Source organism: Aquila chrysaetos, chromosome 19, assembly GCF_900496995.4.
Source record: "Aquila chrysaetos chrysaetos chromosome 19, bAquChr1.4, whole genome shotgun sequence".
In the NCBI taxonomy this organism is placed as follows: domain Eukaryota; kingdom Metazoa; phylum Chordata; class Aves; order Accipitriformes; family Accipitridae; genus Aquila; species Aquila chrysaetos.
In genome coordinates, this window is record NC_044022.1 from 10,846,719 (window position 1) to 10,867,698 (window position 20,980).

The following is a 20,980-nucleotide window of genomic DNA, read 5'->3' on the forward strand; positions in this document are numbered from 1 at the left end:
GGCAGAGGAGGGCGGCAGCAGCCGCCGCCGCCGCTTTAAAGGCTCCCGGCGCGGCACCGCGCAGCACCCGCGCTCCCCCGGCCGGGCGCGGCGAAGCGCGGAGCCGGGCAGCGGCGCCGAGGGGCGCGGGCTGCCCCGGCCCGGCCCCGGCCCCGGCCCCGGCGCGGCGCCTCCGCCGCCGCCTCCCGCCCAGGGGCACCCGCGGCCATGCGAGGCGGCCGCCCCCGCGGCCGCGCGGCTCGGCGCTGCCCGCCGCGGCTGCCCACCGCCCCGCGCTGAGCCGAGCCGCCGCCCCGCGGCACCATGTCCCGGCGCAAGATCTCCTCGGAGTCCTTCAGCTCGCTGGGGTCGGACTGCCCGGAGACCAGCCCCGAGGAGGAGGGCGAGTGTCCCCTGTCCCGCCTCTGCTGGAACGGCAGCCGCAGCCCCCCCGGCCCCGCCGACACCCCCTTCGCCGCCGCCGCCGCCGCGGCCAGCGCCGGGGCGCGCCGCGCTCCGCGCCGCCGGCGGGTCAACCTGGACTCGCTGGGCGAGAGCATCCGCCGCCTGACGGCCCCCGCGGTGAGTGCCCCTCGCCCGCGGAGCGCCGCGCTCGGCCCCGGCCCTCCCGCGCCCCGGCTGCCGGCGGCCGCTCCGCGGGGTCGGGTCTGTGTCGGGAAGGAGGCGGCGGTGCCCGCGCCCGCCTCCCTCCCGGGCGTCCCCTGCCCCCGCCGTGCCCGCCCCGGCTGCGGGTTGCCGGCCCCGCAGACCGGCGGGAGTGAAGGTCTCGGCAGCCCGGTGCTGGAGATCGGGTCGGGCGGCAGAAAGGCGCGCCGCTGCCCGTTTAGCTGGGTTTGTCGTCTCCGCCGAGTCCCTTTTTGAATTAAAAGAAAATGGTAAAATCATAAAGTGCTTATCACTGTCTGGTACTAGCAACACCTTTTCAGAAAAAGTTGCTTCTGTTTGATGCATGCCATGCACATTCTTCCTTCACCGCGGAGACGATGGGAACTTCTTACATTTATAGGGCTTCTCCATACTGAGCAAGGTAAAAAAAAAAAAAGTTTCGACTTTGTGTTAAGAAATATTTCGGCAGCGGATTTCTCCCTGCCTCTCAGAGGCACTGGCATTCCTGAGAGATCAGTTTCTTTAACGTGCACTTTGAAATCCATGATTTAGGATTATCTGAATAGCTGCACCTGTAGTTGAGAATCATTGAAGCACTGCGTATGCTAAAATAAGGAGTGAATTTGGGTAGAACCCGTAACGTACGCTGCTATCGCTTTGTAAGACTGAAATCAATGGCTCAGGAGTTCTGGTAGATTCGTGTAAAATAGGTTCTTCTCCAGCCTTTCTGTTACAATTGTGCTATGCTCCTATAAATACCTCTGTGACCATCAGTAAATTTTCCTCATAAAGTTTCAGCTGCAACTGAATGCTTGTTTGGTCTCCAAGATGTTTTAATGTGTTAAGGTATGAAACATTAATTGCAACAAGTACCCTTAATCTGTAAGACAACTGTATCTGCTATTGTGGCGTTGGATCATCTTTTCGCATATTGTTATCCAGCTTCGGAAATGATGAGTCTCATCACCATCAGCTATGTGTTTGCTTTGGTTTTAATATACTCTTTTCTGTTTGGTGTTTCTTGAACTGGCTAGAGAGGAGTAGACAAGCTGTTTTATGGGACAATTTAGCAGTGCATTACATAGCTAACAGTCATCCAGTTTCAGTTAAGACTTTTCTTTCCCATTGATTTTTTCCCTCTCCACTGGGAATCTGGTCTTGTAATGCTGGTATTAATAGATGATATCTCAGGTGACCTGTCTTGTTTTAGTACAAAAAAAAAAATGAAGCTATTTAATTTGATAATACTGCAATGGTATAATTAGAGCATGTGTTACCCAAAATATTTGAAGTATTCTGAAGTAGCTCAGTGAATATTTTTAGATAACCTTAGTATTTGTATTTTCCCAGCTTTGATGATTACCCCCTGTAATGAGTTGCTATAAAAGACAATTACAGTTTTACAGCTTTGATGAATTGTTGAATTTGTTTTCAAAATAAACACATTCTTTGAACTAAGATATGAGGAAAACTTTGATAGATCTTATAGTCCTCTTTCCTTCCTGCTCTCACACAAATTTCAGTTAAGAATGCAAAAATTTCATCCAGTCTGGTTCTGATGTACCAAACAACAGCTTCCATGGTTTCCTTGGGAGATAATTGTAGCAACCCTTATTGCCGAAAAACTGTGTCATTTTTAAATTTTGATATGTGATATATAGCTTAACATTTCCCTTTTTATCTTGGCATCGTAACTAGTGCTTCATTCCCATCTTACACATTTCGGCATAAATTAATGTGATTAAATCTAAAAAGTCACTTTGTCACAATCACAGTATAAGAAAAGGATCAAGTCCCCTGTCTTTTTGTTTTTCACTCTGAGAAATCACTGTTCAGGTGCATTGTTATTTTGGTGCATTTTTTCGTATTGAGAATCTGTTCTGTGATACTGAATGTATGCCTTCTTGTAACAGGTCAAGTTACCATGTGTATAACACTTTGAATCTCATTATTTTTGCACATCTGCTAATATAAATTAGGAACAACTTTAATTAGAAGTAAAAAAAAAATACTTTGCCTATAAAATTAGTGTCGAGTGGGACTAATTTCCATTATTTGTAAAATTAAAGGGCAAGTCTGAAGGGTGCGTTAACATGTGTTCTTTCTGAACAAAAAGCTTTAATACTTTTACTTTAGATGTACATATATCTTCATTCCATGGTACTATAGCTACGTGTCTCTGTTAAGTATATAAACATGTATTTATATACATATGAGTGTGGTGAATGTATATACTGTATATATTGCCTGCAATGGTTTAATGTGTTCCTTTCCAACATGAAGGCAGCAGCAATTTGTTCCCATCCCAGTGCTGAACACTTTCAAAGTGGAAGGATGCTACAGGTTCCTGATGTCTATTTTATACTTAGCCTTAACTTTGTGCTTTCCTTCAGCAATGCCCAGGATTGAAATACCGAGTAAAATATTTTTTTGTGTTTTCACTGAGGAAAAATTCTGTGTATGTGTTTAATACTACTGTGGCATGCAGAGAGATCTCTGGGGTGATGTTTTTTCAATGTGGCGGTAGCAGGGGCTACCGAGAGCTGCTCTGGGGATGTGGAGAGCCTCGAACTGAGCAAGGAGCATCCAAGGGGCGAAGGAGCTGAGCAAGAGCTCTGTCTGTGGGGCAGAGAGGCAAGAAGGCTGTGCAAGCAGGCTAGGTCTTATCGGCAGTGGCGCAAAAATGTGTGTGAAAATATTAGTATCTCCTGTGCAATGTATTCATGAGTTAGTACAACTGTACTGTCAATGGAAAGAGATTCTGTAGAGTAAAATGCAGTAATGAAGTATTTGAGACACTTTATGCTAAAATATAGTGAAAAGAAGTTAGTGCATAGTATCACTTGTAATCTTGGTCTCAAGTTTAGCTGAGTGTGACTTTGTACAAATATTACTTTTTTGTGGAACTGTGGGAAAAACTGAAAAAATGAACCTTCCTGTGTTGCAGCATTTAATCCAACCCATTCTGCTTGCTCCTGGAGAACAGCTTCTAGCACTTTCTGGCACACATGATTTTCCAACTTTTCTCTTAAAAACAGGGTCCGATCCTCAATCAGCACAGGGCCATTTTATGCTCCTGTGAGTTCCTAAATGTTTGCTGACATGCATGCCTGGATGGCTGAGGGATGGACACTGTTCATCTGGAACTTGCTTAACCAAAACCCTCTATTTTTTAACAGCCAGAACTAGGAGGGTGATAGGGCTTACCTCCCACCAAAACAGCTGCATATTTTGAAGAAAAGTATGTGGTGATGAGGAAGATGAGCAGACCTCTAAATGTACCCTACTGTTGGCATTCATGAGTAGGGTGTGCTGGGGCACGTCAGGGAAGCAGGGTGTACCAGGGAGAAAGAGAAGCGGCAACGCAAGAAGGGAGGCAGCTTTCTGTCACAGCTGCACTCAACAAACTAACTGTGCATATACTGAACATCACATCAAGTTGCGGCCCTGTTGCCCCCCGAAGTACCATTTTGCTGAGTAAGCAGGAGCACTGACAGCAGGAGAGCTGAGGCTCTCCCAGCAGTCAGGCACAGCTGGATGCTGCCGCCCAAGGGTTGGGGGAGCTGTGCCCATCCAGGGCTGTGCTCAGCACCTGAGTGTGAAAATGATGTTTTGTGGGACCAAACTTAGCTGCTCTGTGCAATAAGGCCTGGGCGTTGCACACACTCAGCTCTTGTGACTCCTTTATCTTTGTGGCCAACAGTGCTCCATGATTATGGCCCCATGTCTGGCTCTGCCATCTCACAGCCTTCGTGCCTGTGATGTCCCTGCAAAGCTGAGCCCGTAATTGTGTAGGCAGCTCCCATCCACTCTAACATGTTCCTAAATGATGTTCCTGACTGGGCAAAGATGTCCCTTCTGTCCTTCATCTGAACCACCATCAGAGGATCTTTGGCTACCTACTCTATCAGAGAACTTTTGAGCTAGATCCAGCTGCTGTCAAACCTAATATTGCCCTGCTCACTGGGCTGAGTTCAGGTTTTTGGAGATAAATAATAAAATGCTGGGAACCTAGTAGGGACGTTGATTTAATACTTTGTTTTTAAGAAATCAACTGCAATAATTATATGTACATCACAGGCAAATTTAATGATATATTTTTCTTGTGATTCCAGCTTTGTTGTTGTGTTCCATTTTAAAGGATGAACTTTACACCCACAATGACATAAATTTTGATTAATTATAACTAGAGATGATGATACTATATGCTATTCATTATCAACATGAATTTTGCTGCCTTTAAGAGTTCTGCTATATGGGAATGATATCCTGGCACCAGTAGACACAGTTTTATTCTGTAGAAATGCCATTTAGTAGCTTACTGAATTCCAGTTCCTTGCAGCAATTTTCACATTTGCTCCAGTTCTATCTTGAGTTGTATCCAATACCAGGCTGAAAATAGAATCAAAATCAGAAAAAAATAATTTGTCACTGATTTGAAAAGTCAAATACTCTGCTCCCATTTAAGGGGCATGGACTACCCTGAAGGAGCTGAGAGTGACTGGGCATGCATTCAGAGGAGACTGTGTACCCCAAAGTGCTGTACTGATCTTTCTGGAAAGAGAATTACAGCACGACACAGCATTAAACTGACTTACATTTCCGTTTGATTTTATATTCTGAATGGCCTATGTAACACATCTCTTGAACTATGAGATTAACATTATTAAGTGAAAATCGCTTCTGATATACTCTTCTGTTCATTCAGAATTATTCCTGCTAGTCTTTAAAGGCCCAGTTGAAGACACATTGAAATGAGAACATTTTTTTCCTATTTAAGTTAGGAAGCTGCTACTGGCCAAAATAGTTTGAATTTAAGAAGTGCCTTTTTGAATACAGCCTTCTCCCCAACAGTGGGAGAAAAGTGAACCTAAACACAGTCTTTTAGGTTAGTGTGTAGGCTATTACTTATGTCACAGAATTGCTGTAACCTCAAATTGCTTAATTGCAAGTGTATCCTCCAGTGAGTGGAGGTGGGGTTTTGGTGGAGAAGTTGCAATACAGCAGCTCAGATCGAATGTGGCTCCATCATAAACCTCTACCACTTACTCTCAAGGAATAACTACTCTTTTTAGTAGCAATAACAAGTTGTTGCTGCTAGCAAGAGAGGTAACAAATTGATTTTTACATGAGATTTTGAAAAAATTTTGCACAAGTGTTCTGAGCTCCTTATGATTCACATTAACCCATCAGGTGTATCTAAGCTCTACTGTTGTAGGAGTAACTTCTGCCTGTCTTTCTGAATGAAGTAAAGTAATGTCAAATGATAACCATATCAGCAGTGTGATGAGCTTATTCATTTAATAGCCCAGGCTGGATGAGCTTTACTTGAGTAACATCCTTCTCAGGAATGAGGCTGTGAAGGAAAAAAAGCATGAAAATGGTGAAGAAAGGCACATCCCCTGAGAGACTCGTAATTTCTAATTCCAACAGGAAAATAGGATTAATTTTTTTAAAGAATGATAAAATCAGACTTTTTCCCAGTATCTTTCAACTTAACAGAGAGAAAAGCCATTTATACACAAGGTCATATGAGCAGTCTGTAGCCAGTCAAACTGCTATTTCATAGCATGAAACAGAGCTGTGGTGGCTTAAATGGGAACATTCTGGAAAACCTTATCAATATGAGCATCACGGTGGGTTTTGTTTGTTTGTCTTGTCCAGTAGTTTAACATCTCATTCAAGGGAACTTCAGCCTCAGCAAATAAAATATTAAAAAAAATCAGTCTAGCTGCACTGGAGGGCCTGCAGCATTGTATTGATCTTGATGAAATTTTATTTCAGGTGAGTTTGAATATTTGACATCTATCTAGTGCTTAGACTGATCACAGTAATAGTTGATTTCTTAATGTTTGTATAGTTCCAGGCTGAAACCTTGGCTTCCCTACTGTGCTTGGAAAAAAAACGTGTCTCGGAAACATTGATACATTGCAGGCATCTTTTTTGCCTGGAAGCAGAGAGCGTATCCCTGCTGGGGATCAGGCCTGCCCACAGGCAGATCTCAACTGCTGGCCGACAAACCAGAGCGTGGCAGCACCAGTGTTAATCCCACAAAATTGATCTCCGTTGTTTTGCGCTTCTCTGCCTCTCCCCTGGCCAAAGTGTCCAGGTGCAAATAATAGAGAAAGACATTGTAAAGTAGAAGGGAATGTTATGATCATCAGTATATGCCCCTAAGTAGCAGTGTGCAGTCATGGCTACATCAAAATGATGGTGAACATCTTTCATTTGCAACTGCTTGAGCAGAGACAGTTACCACTTCACAGTCGTCCAATGTACTCCTGGATATAATGTTAGCACAGAGAAAAGCCCTCTTTCCTTCTACCTCTTGTGCTAATGTTAAAGGCTGTTACAAAACTCTTTGAGTAAAAGAAAGGATTCCATCTCATACCCAAATTCTTTCTAGATGTGTCTGCTTGCTAACTCTCAAACTAAGTTTCAAAATGAAGACAAGAAAAATCTGTGGTTTGTCTACAGGTCTCAAAGGGATAAGCATCTTTGCAGCTCTGCATATAAAATCATGTCCAGTTATACTGAAGAAATTGGGTTTGTTCTATCCTGGCAGAAGAAATTCCTTGAGAAGCACTGATATGAAAAGCCTTTCATTTCCTATCTGTCTGCTAGAGTAGCACTGATGATTTTATGTAGTAGATGTGAGTTGCATTAAAAGATGAAGAGGTAGCATTAGCAGTAGATCATCTATTACATTCTCACCTACTGAATACATTCTTTCTGCAGCACAGAACAGATCTTCTATCCATTCCAGACATGGCTGAAATTCAAAGATGAACAAAGTGATCCCAGCCGGTATTATAATGGATAGCACCCCGAGATATTTATCCTTCACTGTCAAGGAGTTAGACTAGATGATCTAATAGGCAATTTCCATCCATAATGCCTGTGATTCTTCTAGTTGAAAGGCAGCTGGGAATGCAGGAGCTATAACTTCTAATTATTATTTAGCTCTGCTTTATTTCTTCAGAGTGTTTGCATTGTTATTGGCATGAAATAGTACAGGGTAAAATTCTTATTCTCAATGTTATTTATTAGATTAAGGCATTTTCTCTGATGTGCACAAGTGTTTCTCTGTGAAGAGTACCCCAGTTTGCATGAACTGAGGACCAGAATGGTCTCAGGTTTAGGTGCCAGGTGGTAGTGAGCTCAGGCGCTGCACCCTCACCCGGTCCTGTCCAGATCATCGTGGGCTGTTGTAGGACAGCTTGTTTTGCCTCCAGCTGTCAGTCAGCTCACTCTGGATCCCCAAACAGTCCCCTCCTGGGGATTCTACACCTTCCTGTCTTGATACCCAGTCTGGTGCTAGTCATCTGGTCTGCAAGCAGTTGGTGCTTTTATCTAAAACACAAACCTCTGGAATCAGGGAGCTGGTTTTCATGAAGAAAAAAACATGCTTTTAGCTTGTACAGTTACAGAGAGAAAAAAATGAGTGCATCCTAAAGGTTCAGAAGCTAGAGAGTAAAAATATATTTTTTTCCTGATTATATTATCAAAAGCACTGTTAAACACCCGATGATGATTTTTTTAAAATTTTCAAATGATTGCTTATGTTTGGTCTCTACTTCTCCATTTCTGATTTCTGTCTGTGCCCTTTCATTCTGTTCTTCAGGGAAGGGGACAGGGAGGGATCCTGGCTGTGCAGGACCTTCAAGGACCTGGTAGGGAGCCTTACTCCTTTTTCCATGATCAGAAAATGGTCGGATGCCAAAGGAGCCTTCCTTTTCTTTTTCAGTTCTTCTTTTCCCTAGTTGCAGCAACTTCAATGCTTATCTCCCCACTCCCAGCATTTGGGGATGTTGATAAATGTTTGTCTTCAGCTGGAGCCTTGATTCTTTGTTTACGGCCTCTTTAACATCAGTATTTTGGTGACCAGAAGGACAGGGAAGGAACAGTTTTCCACTGCTTTCATGATGATGGGGTAAATATTAAAAAAACCCCAGACTGGATGTGAGAATTACTATTTTGCCATTTATTTCCTTCCGGATGGGCCACGTGCATACCTACTTGTGTGCTTAGAGATCTGTAATCACCTATGCTCAAAGACTTGACTAAAATTGGTTCTGAAATATGAAAAAAGAAATGTTTTTCATTAATGAACAGTCACCAGCAGTGAAGCTGGCAATTAAAGTCTTGCACATCTGCTGAGTTAGTGATTGAACACTACAAATTTGAAGCATGTAAAACTTCCAACATCAAAGTGCTGATTTGGCTGTGATCTGTGGTAGCTTGCCTCTCCCGTGTGCAGAAGTGCGGATTCCTCTAGGAAGGACTTTGCAGCTCCCCAGGGCACAAGAGTCTGGAGGAGACCCCTGACCTGATGGTCTTCCTCGAAGAAATTCTGATAGAAGCAAAGTGGTTTCTAGCTGAGCCTATTATGCTCTTCAGTGCTTCAACTTTCATGTCTAAAATTTTAAGCACTCAAGTTTTTAAGAGCATGACTGCTTGAAGCACTTCTGAGGCTCAGCTAGGAGCCACTTAACTTTTACCAGGAAAAATCTTTGAAGCCTTGTTAGGGTTAAGGAGAAACTGTCTGTGTACCTGGCTGCTCTCTTGGCTCGGACCTCCCTGTTCCATACAGTCCATTTCTTCTCTGATTCTATGTGGTTATCTTAGGATGCAAAAGGAATGGGATGCAGAATTTGAAACTGCATTTATGTAAATTTAGACTGAGTCATCTGGGATACTGTGTGCAGTTCTGTCACCTCAGGGTGGGGTTTGTCTGTCCTTACTTAAACATCTAAAAGATGTCTAAGTCTAAAGCAATCACTCAACATCTTTTCTAGACAAAAGAAAAAATGCATGTTTCTAAAGACTGAGTCCTCAGGCATGTATTCGATGCTAACTGGAGGATGAAGTGAATCACTTTGGGTGCCTGCAGTTGGGCAGATGAGCCCTACTGTTTATTTCCGAAGGTGTTGCAATCAAATGAAAGACATTTCAGAGGCAACAGAAAATGGGTAAGGAGTAGGCTAAAGTAACTGTCCTCTGAGAAGATTGGAAAGCTTACATTTGATTGCCTTAGGAAAGACATTTATAACAAGGGATGCAATTAAAGTGGAAGTCCTCTCCCTTTTGTCTCCAAGACTGGATGCAATGAAGTTAGGAGAAGGGAAAATTAAAAAAAAAAAAAAAAAAAAAATTGTACACAGTGTTTAAACTGCAATCCTCTTTCAAAGTTGTCTGAGTTAAAAAACCTGGAATACGTCAAGTTCATTTAGACAAGCATCTTCATGATGTGCGGAAACAGACTCCACAATCAGTGAGATTGTAAAGTAGGTATGTTTATTCAGCGCTGGGCAGCACGGGGGGTAGTCCCACCAAAGTCGTGCGCGCCTGACTCGGCAGTTCACTTCAGATTTATACAGTCAAGTGTTACTTATACATGGAGTTTCACAATACGCCTATACATAGGCATGATCTATCCCCGCTTCATATTAAAATTAGTTCCAAAAAGTCACAAGGCCGGTCTTGGCTGGTTTTTGGGGTCGACTGCTGCTTCTTGTCAGGGACTATCTCCTGCCCCAGCCAGCCTCAACAATGCAAACGTTAAGCATCACTTCTCATCTCTTTGGGCCATGTCTACCTCTACTGAAATTTCTTTAACTTCATTATAAGTTAGATAAGTATTAAACAGTTCCTATCTACATCCATATATCTACTATATCTACTAAGGTTCCTTTGGCTTCCCGTCTCAGTCCCCCCTTTTCTAGAAAATAGTAAATTCTTTTACTATATCCAACTCTAGTACTTTTAATGCATTGTTTCCCTATCTAGCATTCTCTCAAAATATTTTTGGACTTGAGTTGTCGTCGCAACTGATTCTTTTTCCATTAGCTGTAAGAATTCCCTGTGCTTTGGAAATACCATAAGCTGCATTGAATTGTTGTACAAAGGATTATGAGCAGAAAAATGATTACTATTGCTGTCACAAACAGTTGTTTTAGCCATGTTAAATTTGGCAACCAGGAAGTTAGTTTTTCCCATACCTCAGAAAATCCCCATGATGTGTCATTCATAGTGATAAGATGTAACTCTTTAGAAATTTCCCAGATCTTTCCAATATCTGTCTCTACTTGCTGTCTTTCATTTAAATAAGCACAACAGCTTTGATTTATAAGTATGCACACACCCCCCTTCCTTTGCGGTTAACATATCTAATGCAAGGCGATTTTGTATCGTTATCTTTGTCAAGGAATCAATTTTGGCTTGTAATTTTCCTAGAGCGTCAGCAGTAGTATTGGCTAAAGTCTCGACCACTGCTGATACATTGACTATTGCTTTTTCCAATTCAGATACTCCAAGCATTGGGAAAAGCTATTGTACCACACTGTGGAATGTGGTGCCTCGGTCTATAAGAGGGTTAGAGGTTCTTTTAGTCCTCGTGTGGTGCCATGGGGATTGGAATATTCCCTGTAATTTTCCTAAGATAGGGAGTGTTTGTGGGATTATTATTCCCTCTGTGCATTCTCCCCACCAATTGATAGGTAAACTCTTATGTGCCTTCTCATTTGCACAAAGGTACCAACGCCTGTCAGGGAGATTACAAAGGGAGATTGGACGGCTCCCGAGGAGGAGGAAGATAACAACTCCCTGTTAGATTTCCCCATCCTGTATTAGCTATCCCTGCAGAGTGTGATTCATTACATCGAAAGCAAGTTCCATTCAGTGTCCCAAGAAAACTAGAAGTGTTGGCATAATGGGGGCGCATCATTACGGGCTCTCCCCCTCTGCCTCTTTCCATATCTTTTAATCTCCAAGACCAATTGTATCGATCATTATCATGTGGGTCTCTGCTATCCAGATCAAGTTTATACTTCACTATAGTTCTGGAACCATTTCCGTATAAACAAGCATAGTTGGCAGTTCTATTCAATAGTGTTTTAGTGCTGTTTGTTCTGAGAGGGACACCAATAAACGGGAAGGTTTCTTCTTGTCTGGGTATTAAGGTACACATCCAACAGCTTGATACATTAATATCCTTTGCTAGCTCCTGGTTATATCTGACAAACAGGTTTTCATCTCACGCCTTACACAGAGTCCCCACAACTCCCCATATTACCGCATAAAAACTAAATGTCCATCGGGTTTTGTGGTGACTTTCCATGGAGTTTTGGGTGTCTTTTTCACTCTGGTGTGATGAATCCAAGCGTTCTGTTCCTTGATTCTGATTGCAGTAAAGGAGGTGAGTAGTACTTGGAAGGGTCCTTCCCACTGTGGCTCCGGGGTTTTTTCTGTAAGAGACTTTACATATACATTATCCCCAGGTTGTATATTATGTATAGGTCCATCCAAACCTCTCCCTTGAGTCCCAGCCACATGCTTACTGATTTTATTGAGCTGCTTACTCAATGCTACCGTGTAAGTGGTCACAATTTTGTCCCCAGCTTGCACAGACACACCTTTCTGTATTTCATAGGGTCGTCCATACAACATTTCAAAGGGGCTCAGTCCTTCCCTCACCCTTGGTCTTGTTTGCATACACAAAAGGGCTAAAGGGAGAGACTGAGGCCATGTCAGGTTTGCTTCTTGTCCCAATTTCACAATGTGCTGTTTCAGTGGTTCATTTTTTCCACTTGACCACTCGACTGGGGGTGATATGGAGTATGAAGCTGCCAATCTATACCCAAATGGCGGCTAATTTGTTGTACTATTTTTGAGACAAAATGTGGTCCTCTGACAGAGGACATGGTTGCTGGAACCCCCAAACATGGTATTATCTCTTGCACTAATATTTTAGTTACCTCTCGAGCTTTAGCTGTTCTTGTTGGGAATGCTTCTGGCCAACCTGAAAAGGTATCAGTTAATACTAGTAAATATCGATACCCCCCTTTTCTTGGAAGTTCTGTGAAATCAATTTGCCATTGCTGTCCAGGCCCATTGTCTTTCCCAATCTGACCCATTTCTAGTTTGGGGCTATTCTTAGGATTAGTCTGAAGGCAAAGATCGCATTGTTGAGTCACCTGTCTCACCGTGGTATATAAATTTCTAGCCACAATTTCTCTTATCAAATGCTTATACAGAGCCTCTGTCCCCAATGTCTTTTCCTATGCTCCTCCCGTATCAAATGCCACAGTAAGCAAGAGGGAATGATTAGTTTTCCCTGTGGGGTATGAGCCCACCCCTCTTCATTATATGACCCTTCTAAATCTGTAATAAGCTTCTGATCTTCCCTTGTATATTCTGGCTTACCTTTTAGGGAGATTTGTCTATCAGGAATTAAAGCCCCTTCTATTTTTACCTTTGTTTTGGCCACTTGTTTTGCCTCTCTGTCCGCCAGTTCATTCCCTTTTTCCAAATCTGAGCTCACTTTCTAGTGTGCCTTAATATGCATAATTGCTACTTTCTTAGGGAGCTGGACAGCTTCCAGTAACTTCAGAATTTCTTCTGCGTGTTTGATATTTTTCCCCTGGGAATTCAATAGTCCTCTCTCCTTCCAAATTGCTCCATGTGTGTACAACTCCAAAGGCATATTTTGAATCTGTATAAATGTTCACAACTTTGCCCTGGGTCAATTCCAGGGCACGGGTTAGAGCAATTATTTCTGCCTTCTGTGTGGAGGTGTTCATGGGCAAAGCCCCTGATTCTATTACCTCTTGGCTGGTGGTGATGGCATATCCCGCATGTCGATAACCATTTAGGATGTAACTGCTTCGGTCTGTGAAGCAAGTTTCCCCATTTTCCATGGGGCTGTCTTTCAGGTCTGGGTGGCTTGCGTATGTTGCTTCGATAGTTTCCAAACAGTCATGATGTACCGGTTCTCCTGTGTTCCCGCTGAGAAAAGAAGCTGGGTTGACAATGTTAGTGACTACAATCCCCACATCATCCTGCTCTACCAATATAGCTTGATATCTCAGGAATCTTTGTGGAGAGAGCCAATGTCCACCCTTTGTTTCCAGTACTGCTGATACTGTATGAGACACCAAAACAGTCATTTTCTGGCCCAGAGTAAACTTTCAGGCTTCCTGTATGTTCAGTATTACAGCTGCAACCGCCCGCAGGCATCCAGGCCAACCTTTTGCAGTCGTGTCTAACTGCTTAGAGAGGTAGGCAACTGCCCGTCGATATGGACCCAGGTTTTGTGCTAATATTCCCAGGGCAATACCCTGCTTCTCATGGGAGTAAAGAAGAAATGGCTTACATCTGGGAGTCCTAAGGCCGGGGCCAACATCAAAGCCTTTTTCAGTAGCTCAAAGGCTCGTTCGGTCTCCTTGTTCCACTCAAGGTGTTTCTGCTCAGTGGCTGTCAGCGCATACAGTGGTTTAACAAGCAATCCATAATTATAGATCCACAATCGGCACCACCCCGTCATTCTCAGAAAAGTTCGTAAGTCTTTCACTGTCTGAGGTCTCTGAGTTTGGCATATTGCCTCTTTACGGGCCTGTCCCAAATTTCTTTGTCCCTCACTAATTTCACAGCCCAAATAATTCAGTTTGCGTTGCATTACCTGTGCCTTCTTCTTGGATACCTGGTACCCTTGAAGTCCCAGGAAATTCAGCAGACTCACTGTCCATATTATAAAATCTTTCTCTGTCTTGGTGGCGATCAGGATATCATCCACATACTGCAACAGCTTTCCCTCCTCAGACGGGGTTTCCCAGGATTCTAAGTCTTTCACAGGCTGATTGCCAAAAATGGTAGGACTATTCTTAAATCCTTGTGGCAACACCGTCCAAGTGAGCTAAGTCTTTCGACCACTCTTGGGGTTTTCCCATTCAAATGCAAATAATTTTTGGCTGGTCTCATGGAGAGGGAGGCAAAAGAAAGTATCCTTCAAATCTAAAATAGTAAACCAAGTCAATTCAGGTGTTAATACGGTCAACAGGGTATATGGGTTCGCCATTACCGGGTAAAGATCTTATTCACCGCCCGTAAGTCTTGGACCACCTGCTATGACCCATCAGGCTTCTGAACAGGTAATATAGGGGTATTGAATTCAGACTCACGCTCTTTTAGTAATCCCAACTGCAAAAACTTTTCTATCACCGGCCGGATTCCTTCTTTAGGGGATATTGTTTAATTCTTACCGGCTTTCGGCCTTCCTTGATCCTAACTTCAACAGGTGGAGCACTTTTCGCTCTTCCAGGTGCATCGGTAGCCCATACCCCCGGCTACACTTGGTTTAAGATGTCCTCGTTAATGCTTCCTTCTAGGGGAAGACTGGTTAAGGTTAGGCTCAATATTTGGATATATTGTTGATCTTTTACCTCCAGAGTAATTTCTCCATTTTCGAATACAATTTTTGCTCCCAATTGTTCCAACAAGTCCCTTCCCAAAAGTGCCTTTGGGGAGTTGGGCATATATAAAAATTTATGAATGCCCCACTGTTTTCCTAATTTATATTCTAAAGGTTTACAAAAATATGCCTTTTCACTTTGGCCAGTCGCTCCTTTCACCATGACATAATCATCTCCCAGGGGCATCAAAGCTTGGTTCAGAACTGAGTATGTTGCCCCCGTATCTACCAAAAATTCTACCTGTTGTTGTGTTTTCCCTAGCTTAATTATAACCAGTGGATCCGCTAGGGTAGATTCCCCAGGTTCCCGTCAATCTCCCTTCACATGCACTACCATTCTTCCTGTTTGAGCCCTCTGATCCTCCTTCTTGTTCTTTGGGCATTCCTTTTTCCAATGACCAGATTTCTTACACAAAGCACATTGATCCTTGCCCAGTCAGGGCAAGTCTCGTCTAGGCCCTCTTCCTCTTTCTTCCTGGATAACAGCAATTAATTTCTTTTGCCCCTGCCTATATCCTTCTTCTCTGTTACTAATTATTCTCCATGCTTCATCCAATAATATTTCTAAATTCCTACCCTCTGTAGGGCGTAATTTCTGAAGTTTGCGCCTTATATCCCCTGTAGATTGACCCAAAACCAGGGAGACCAATTGTTGTACTCCTACCTCTGACCCAGGATCCAGTGGTGTGCTGCAGTGCATTACATCCCTCAATCGATCCAGGAATTCAGATGGAGACTCGGAAGGACTCTGTTTGACTGCATATAAAGCTGAGCAATTCATAGTTTTGGGGATTGCCCTCTCCATTCCTTTTGTAATCCAATCCTGATACCCCTGCAATCTTTCCATATGTGGAGATCTATTAACATCCCACTTTGGGTCTTGGAGAGGGAAATATTCCTTAATGTCCCCTCCTGTAATCTTATAATGATCTTCAGCTAGGTTCCCTACTGTTTTTAAAATCAGCTGTTTCTCTGTCTCAGTCATATATTCTAATAATAGCTGTATATCCTTCCAATCAGGGTTATGCTGTTTTACAGTAAATTGGAAATGCTTGGTTACACTTACTGGATCACTCCTATAATCTTTTGCAACCTTTTTCCATTCCCCTACGTCAGCAGTAGAAAAAGGTACTTTGATTAACATCGTCCCACCATCCGGCCTCACCGCCTCTCAGAGAGGTGCTTGTAAAGCTGTTGAGGTAGTTTTCTTCCTAGTACGGGAAGATACAGGGCTCTCCGGGGGGGTTGGAGTTCTATCTGAGTCTGCAGCTTGTTCCTGTGGTTGAGGGGGGAGGCTCTAAGCTCCTTGTTGTTTTCTTGCTCAAGTGCAAGCAACATGGGGTCCTGTGGGGGTACCATTCCACAGTCCCTTTGCCACTCCGGATGGTTTCAGAGGGTGAAAAACATGTCTGCATACAAAACCTCATCCCATTTTCCTTCTCTCCTTAAAAACAGCATTAGTTGTAATAGAGTATTGTAATCTATTGACCCATTAAGTGGCCACTTAGCATCACCTTCTAACTTATACAACGGCCACCATTGATTGCAATATTTAATAAGGTTCTTTTTATTTTCCGTACCTCCGGTCCCAACAATATCTTTCCAGTGGGCAATTACACAACCCAGAGGACTCTTCCTCAATATTCCCCCTTGATTGTTTCCCATTTTATAACTTCTCCTTTTAATAAGCTTCCATGCAAATCGTTTTTTTACACCTCTTTATAGTCTTCTCCCAGTTTTCCTCCTACATGTCCCGAATTTCTGGGATTAAATTTTCCTTTCCACACTCCAATGTCACTATTTTGGCTACCTTTCCAACCACAAACAATCTCAACTGTGTACGTAGCCCATCCCCTCTTATCCCAGGGAGTCCAAACCCGACACTCAGGGCATTCAATATCCCCTCCACAATCTATTTGCAACCTCTGTTTACACCACACACATCCAGGACATATGAGGGCATACACTCATTTCCTGGATGTAAAAGACACCATTCAAATACCCACATTTATGTGATGCACCATACAAGGGCTTTCTTATACCAACACCACAAAATGATTAAGATAATCAAACTTACAATTACAATGCTAACATATAAATTCAAGTTCCAAATCATCAGGGAGTCACACTTTGTTCATCTCTGGCTGTACCCCTTGTGGAGTTACGAAACTGTGGATCAGAACTCCACACACATTCCGCAGCGGAGCTGTGTCTTTTACTCAAACATTCAATTCACAGTTTTAGACATTTACACATTAACAAGCATGAATACACATGTAAATCTCAACATAATATTTCCATATACTCACACAAAATCTTTAACATTAAATTTCTAAACATTCACATCATACAATCATCGCTCCAGTTGACAACCTTTCAGCAGCTGCAAAAATGTACCAAGGGCAATTGCGAGGGGGTGCGCTTACCCTTCTCCTGCCTCTTATATACCAGTCATCGACAGGTCCGTCCTGGCTCCCGATACTGGGATGCAGCAGTCACCCCGGATTTGCTCGATCTACCCCCAAGATTGCTGGCAGCCGCTCTATCGGTCAGCAAATCCCCCCCTTGTTACCATCCAGGGTACCCTCCTCCCATACGGGGACTACGCTGCACGCCAGACGTCTCTGCGCGATTTACCAGCTGCCCCGGCCCGTACTTTTACAGGCTCCCTTTGTGAAACATACCCTTTGGTCCGCAGCTTCAGGAGGTTGTTGTCTGCTCCTGCAGTGAGCAGCTGGCATCGGAGGCTCCTCCGAGGAAAGTGCTCGGGGTGCGCCGAGGGGCGTCCGCTCCGCAGTCGGTCCCGCAGCCGAGCAGAGAGTCTCCTGCCTGGCTTGCCAAACTGACGTGCAGAAACAGACTCCACAATCAGTGAGATTGTAAAGTAGGTATGTTTATTCAGCGCTGGGCAGCACGGGGGGTAGTCCCACCAAAGTCGTGCGCGCCTGACTCGGCAGTTCACTTCAGATTTATACAGTCAAGTGTTACTTATACATGGAGTTTCACAATACGCCTATACATAGGCATGATCTATCCCCGCTTCATATTAAAATTAGTTCCAAAAAGTCACAAGGCCGGTCTTGGCTGGTTTTTGGGGTCGACTGCTGCTTCTTGTCAGGGACTATCTCCTGCCCCAGCCAGCCTCAACAATGCAAACGTTAAGCATCACTTCTCATCTCTTTGGGCCATGTCTACCTCTACTGAAATTTCTTTAACTTCATTATAAGTTAGATAAGTATTAAACAGTTCCTATCTACATCCATATATCTACTATATCTACTAAGGTTCCTTTGGCTTCCCGTCTCATTCATAAATATTTTCTCCAGTTAGTCATAAAAGTGCTTTTGAAGAGCTATTACTCCTCTAGCTTCAGGTCTTGAACCAGTTTCACACAACTGCAGAGCAGGGTGATATCTAGCAAGAATGGCAGATTTCTCTACTTGTGCATCCTGCACAGTGGCAGCTGGTGGAGTTACAGTGGCTGTCATGGCAGGGCTGCCACGGTCAGGATTGCTGCCTGCTGGTATGCAACAGCAGTGTGCTCTTGTTATAGCACTGAGGTGCCAGGTGGAAGAGCTGTAGTAGATAGTGAGCAGGCTGTATGCATCAGGGCGGATGGACAGCTCTTTCCAGAGGCCCTGCAGAGCCAAGAACCTGAGCCCTGTGTTGAAAGGAAAGAGGGAAAAATAGCGATAACCCTTGAGGGTCAAGGGTAGAAACACCTGAGGTGGAGGAGGCTGGAGGTTTGTTACTTCTGACAACACAACTAAGGCCCCTTTTCCACCTGTGGTTCAGGAGTTACAGAGCAGGTACAGTGCCCTGGGAAGAGGTGGGAAAGATGACCTTCCTTGGGATGAGGCATCAGAGCCAGCTGAGCCACAATCCTTAGAGCCTTCAAGAAAAGGTGGGTGGTAGGTATCAGAAACTGTCTCCTGAGGAGACAGAGGCACTCATCTGCCAGCCTGCCTTGCTGCCTCAGAAGGTTTGCTGCTTGCCAAGAGCTTGGACATAGTGTTGCAAAGAGGCTACCAAAGCTTGTTTACCTCTTGGACTATGACCACTGCTGCTCATCCATGTAGGCACCAGTGATACAGCCAGGGGAGACCTTGAATATATCAGGAGTAACTACATGGCTTTGAGTGCAAGGGAAAAGGGTGTGGGTGGCCAGCTGGTGTCTCCTCAATCCTGCTGGTGAGGGGGAAAGGCTCTGGTTGGAGTAGAAAAATCTAGTAAGGCAGTCCCTGACTGTGTGGCTGGTGTTGCTGGCAGGGCTTTGGTCTCCATGGGCATGGGCCTATCAGAGGAGCCAGGACAGCTGAGCAAGAATGGCATTCATCTGACAAAGTGAGGTGAGGGTATCTTTGCCAACAGGCTTCAGAACCTTGTGAGGAGGGCTTTAATGTATGCTTGTTGGGGAAGGGGTTTCATTCTCTGAAGAGAAGGGGGAGCAGTGAAGAAGTATCAGGGGAACAACAGGGTGGAAGAGGCTCTTATGCTCACCTCATGAAAGCAGCATGACTATGAGCCCATCTCAAGTGCCTGTGCCCAAATGCAGGCAGCATGGGGAGCAAACAGGTGGCATTAGACATCCCCATGCTGCCACTGAGCTTGGACCTCATGTGGAATTGCACACATCCTTGTGTGGAATGGCTCTCAGGACAGGAGTGCTGCAGGAGATGGACACAGGCTCTTCAGGAAGGATGGGCTGGGAAGGTGAGGAGCAGGAGTTGTGCTCTACGCAAAGAGGTGGCAGCAGTGCATGGGAAGATCCCTTTGGACAGAGCAAGCTGGTCCAGAGCGTGAGGGTCAGGAGCAGAGGACAGATGAGGAGGGGTGATGTGGTGGTATGTCTGCTACACACTGGATGGTCAAGAAGTGAAAGCAGAGGAAGACTTTAGACAGCTGGATGAATCCTCAAAATGGCAGGTGTTGGTACTCATGGGGGACTTCAGCCAATCCAAAATCCAGCAGAAGGGCAATAGGTCTGAGCACAAGCAGTGCAGGAGATTTTTGGAGTGTGCTGAAGACAATTTCTTAATGTAGGTGATCAATGAGCTGACAAGGGGGGAATACTCTGCTGGAGCTATTGCTCACAAACAAGGAAGAACTGGTTGAAGGTATAAAGGTAAAGGGCAGCCCTGGCTACAGTGATTATGAGATGCTGGAGTTCAAAATACTGAGAGAAGTGGGAAAGACAAATAAGTGGAATCACAACCTCATACTTCAGGAGAACAGATTTTGGCTTCTTCATGGATCTTCTTGGCAGGATCCAATGGGCAACTAGCCTGTAGGGTGAATGGGCACAAGAAGCTGATTGATCTTCATGGACCCTTTGACACCCTCCTCAAAGCATAAGAACAGTTCATTTGCTCAAATGCAAAAAAACATGTCTAAAGAAGTTGGAAGTGGAGATGGGATGCTCTGGAGGGATATTGAGGTATTACCTGAGCACACAGGGATGGAGACAGGAAAGCCTCCCTGCCATAGCAATCAGGAGGTACTTGATGACTAGAAAAAGGCAAATGTCACACCCAGCATCAAGAAGGACAAGGAGGATCCAGGGAACTACAGACCAAACATCCTGAACTCAGTACCTGGGAAGGTTGTGGAGCAAGTTCTTTTGGAAGCCTTTTCTTAGCACAGAAAAGGACAAGATGGCTATTGGGAACAGCCAGGCCAAATTTTACCCCTTTATTCCCTTTAACACCCTTTACACACTTTTATGCCCTTTACCAAGGATGAATCGTGCCTGACCAACCTGATTGACTGCTGTAATGAGATGACTAGCTCAATGGATGAAGTGATGTTGCCTACTTTGACTTTCGGAAAGTCTTTGGCATGGTCTCCCATAGTGTCATTAGAGCCAAACTGGTGAGATATGGACTGCTTAAGTGGATTATAAGGTGGGTGGAATATTGACTGGACCTTAGGGCTCAAAAAGGTGGCCATCAGAGTCACAAAGTTGAATTAGCAACCAGTTAACTTCTGCATATTCCTCAGGGGTTGATACTGGGGCCAGCAGAGGACTACCAGGATGGTCAGGGGATGGAGCACGTGACATCTGAAGAGAGGCTGGGGGAGCTGCATCTGTTAAGCTTTTAAGAAGAGACAGCTTTAGGGGTATCT

The 20,980-nt window shown here is 44.3% G+C and overlaps 1 protein-coding gene across 1 annotated transcript in view; it reads left to right on the forward strand.

Moving 5' to 3' along the window:
- Positions 1-220: 220 nt before the first annotated feature.
- The window catches only part of GUCY1A2 (guanylate cyclase 1 soluble subunit alpha 2), a 186,094-nt gene continuing 165,334 nt past the window's right edge, over positions 221-20,980 (forward strand). Inside the window, exon 1 of the mRNA XM_030042593.2 lies at positions 221-561. Within this exon, the coding sequence (XP_029898453.1) occupies positions 304-561 (258 nt within the window). The 5' untranslated portion in view covers positions 221-303. The remainder of the gene's footprint in view (positions 562-20,980) is intronic.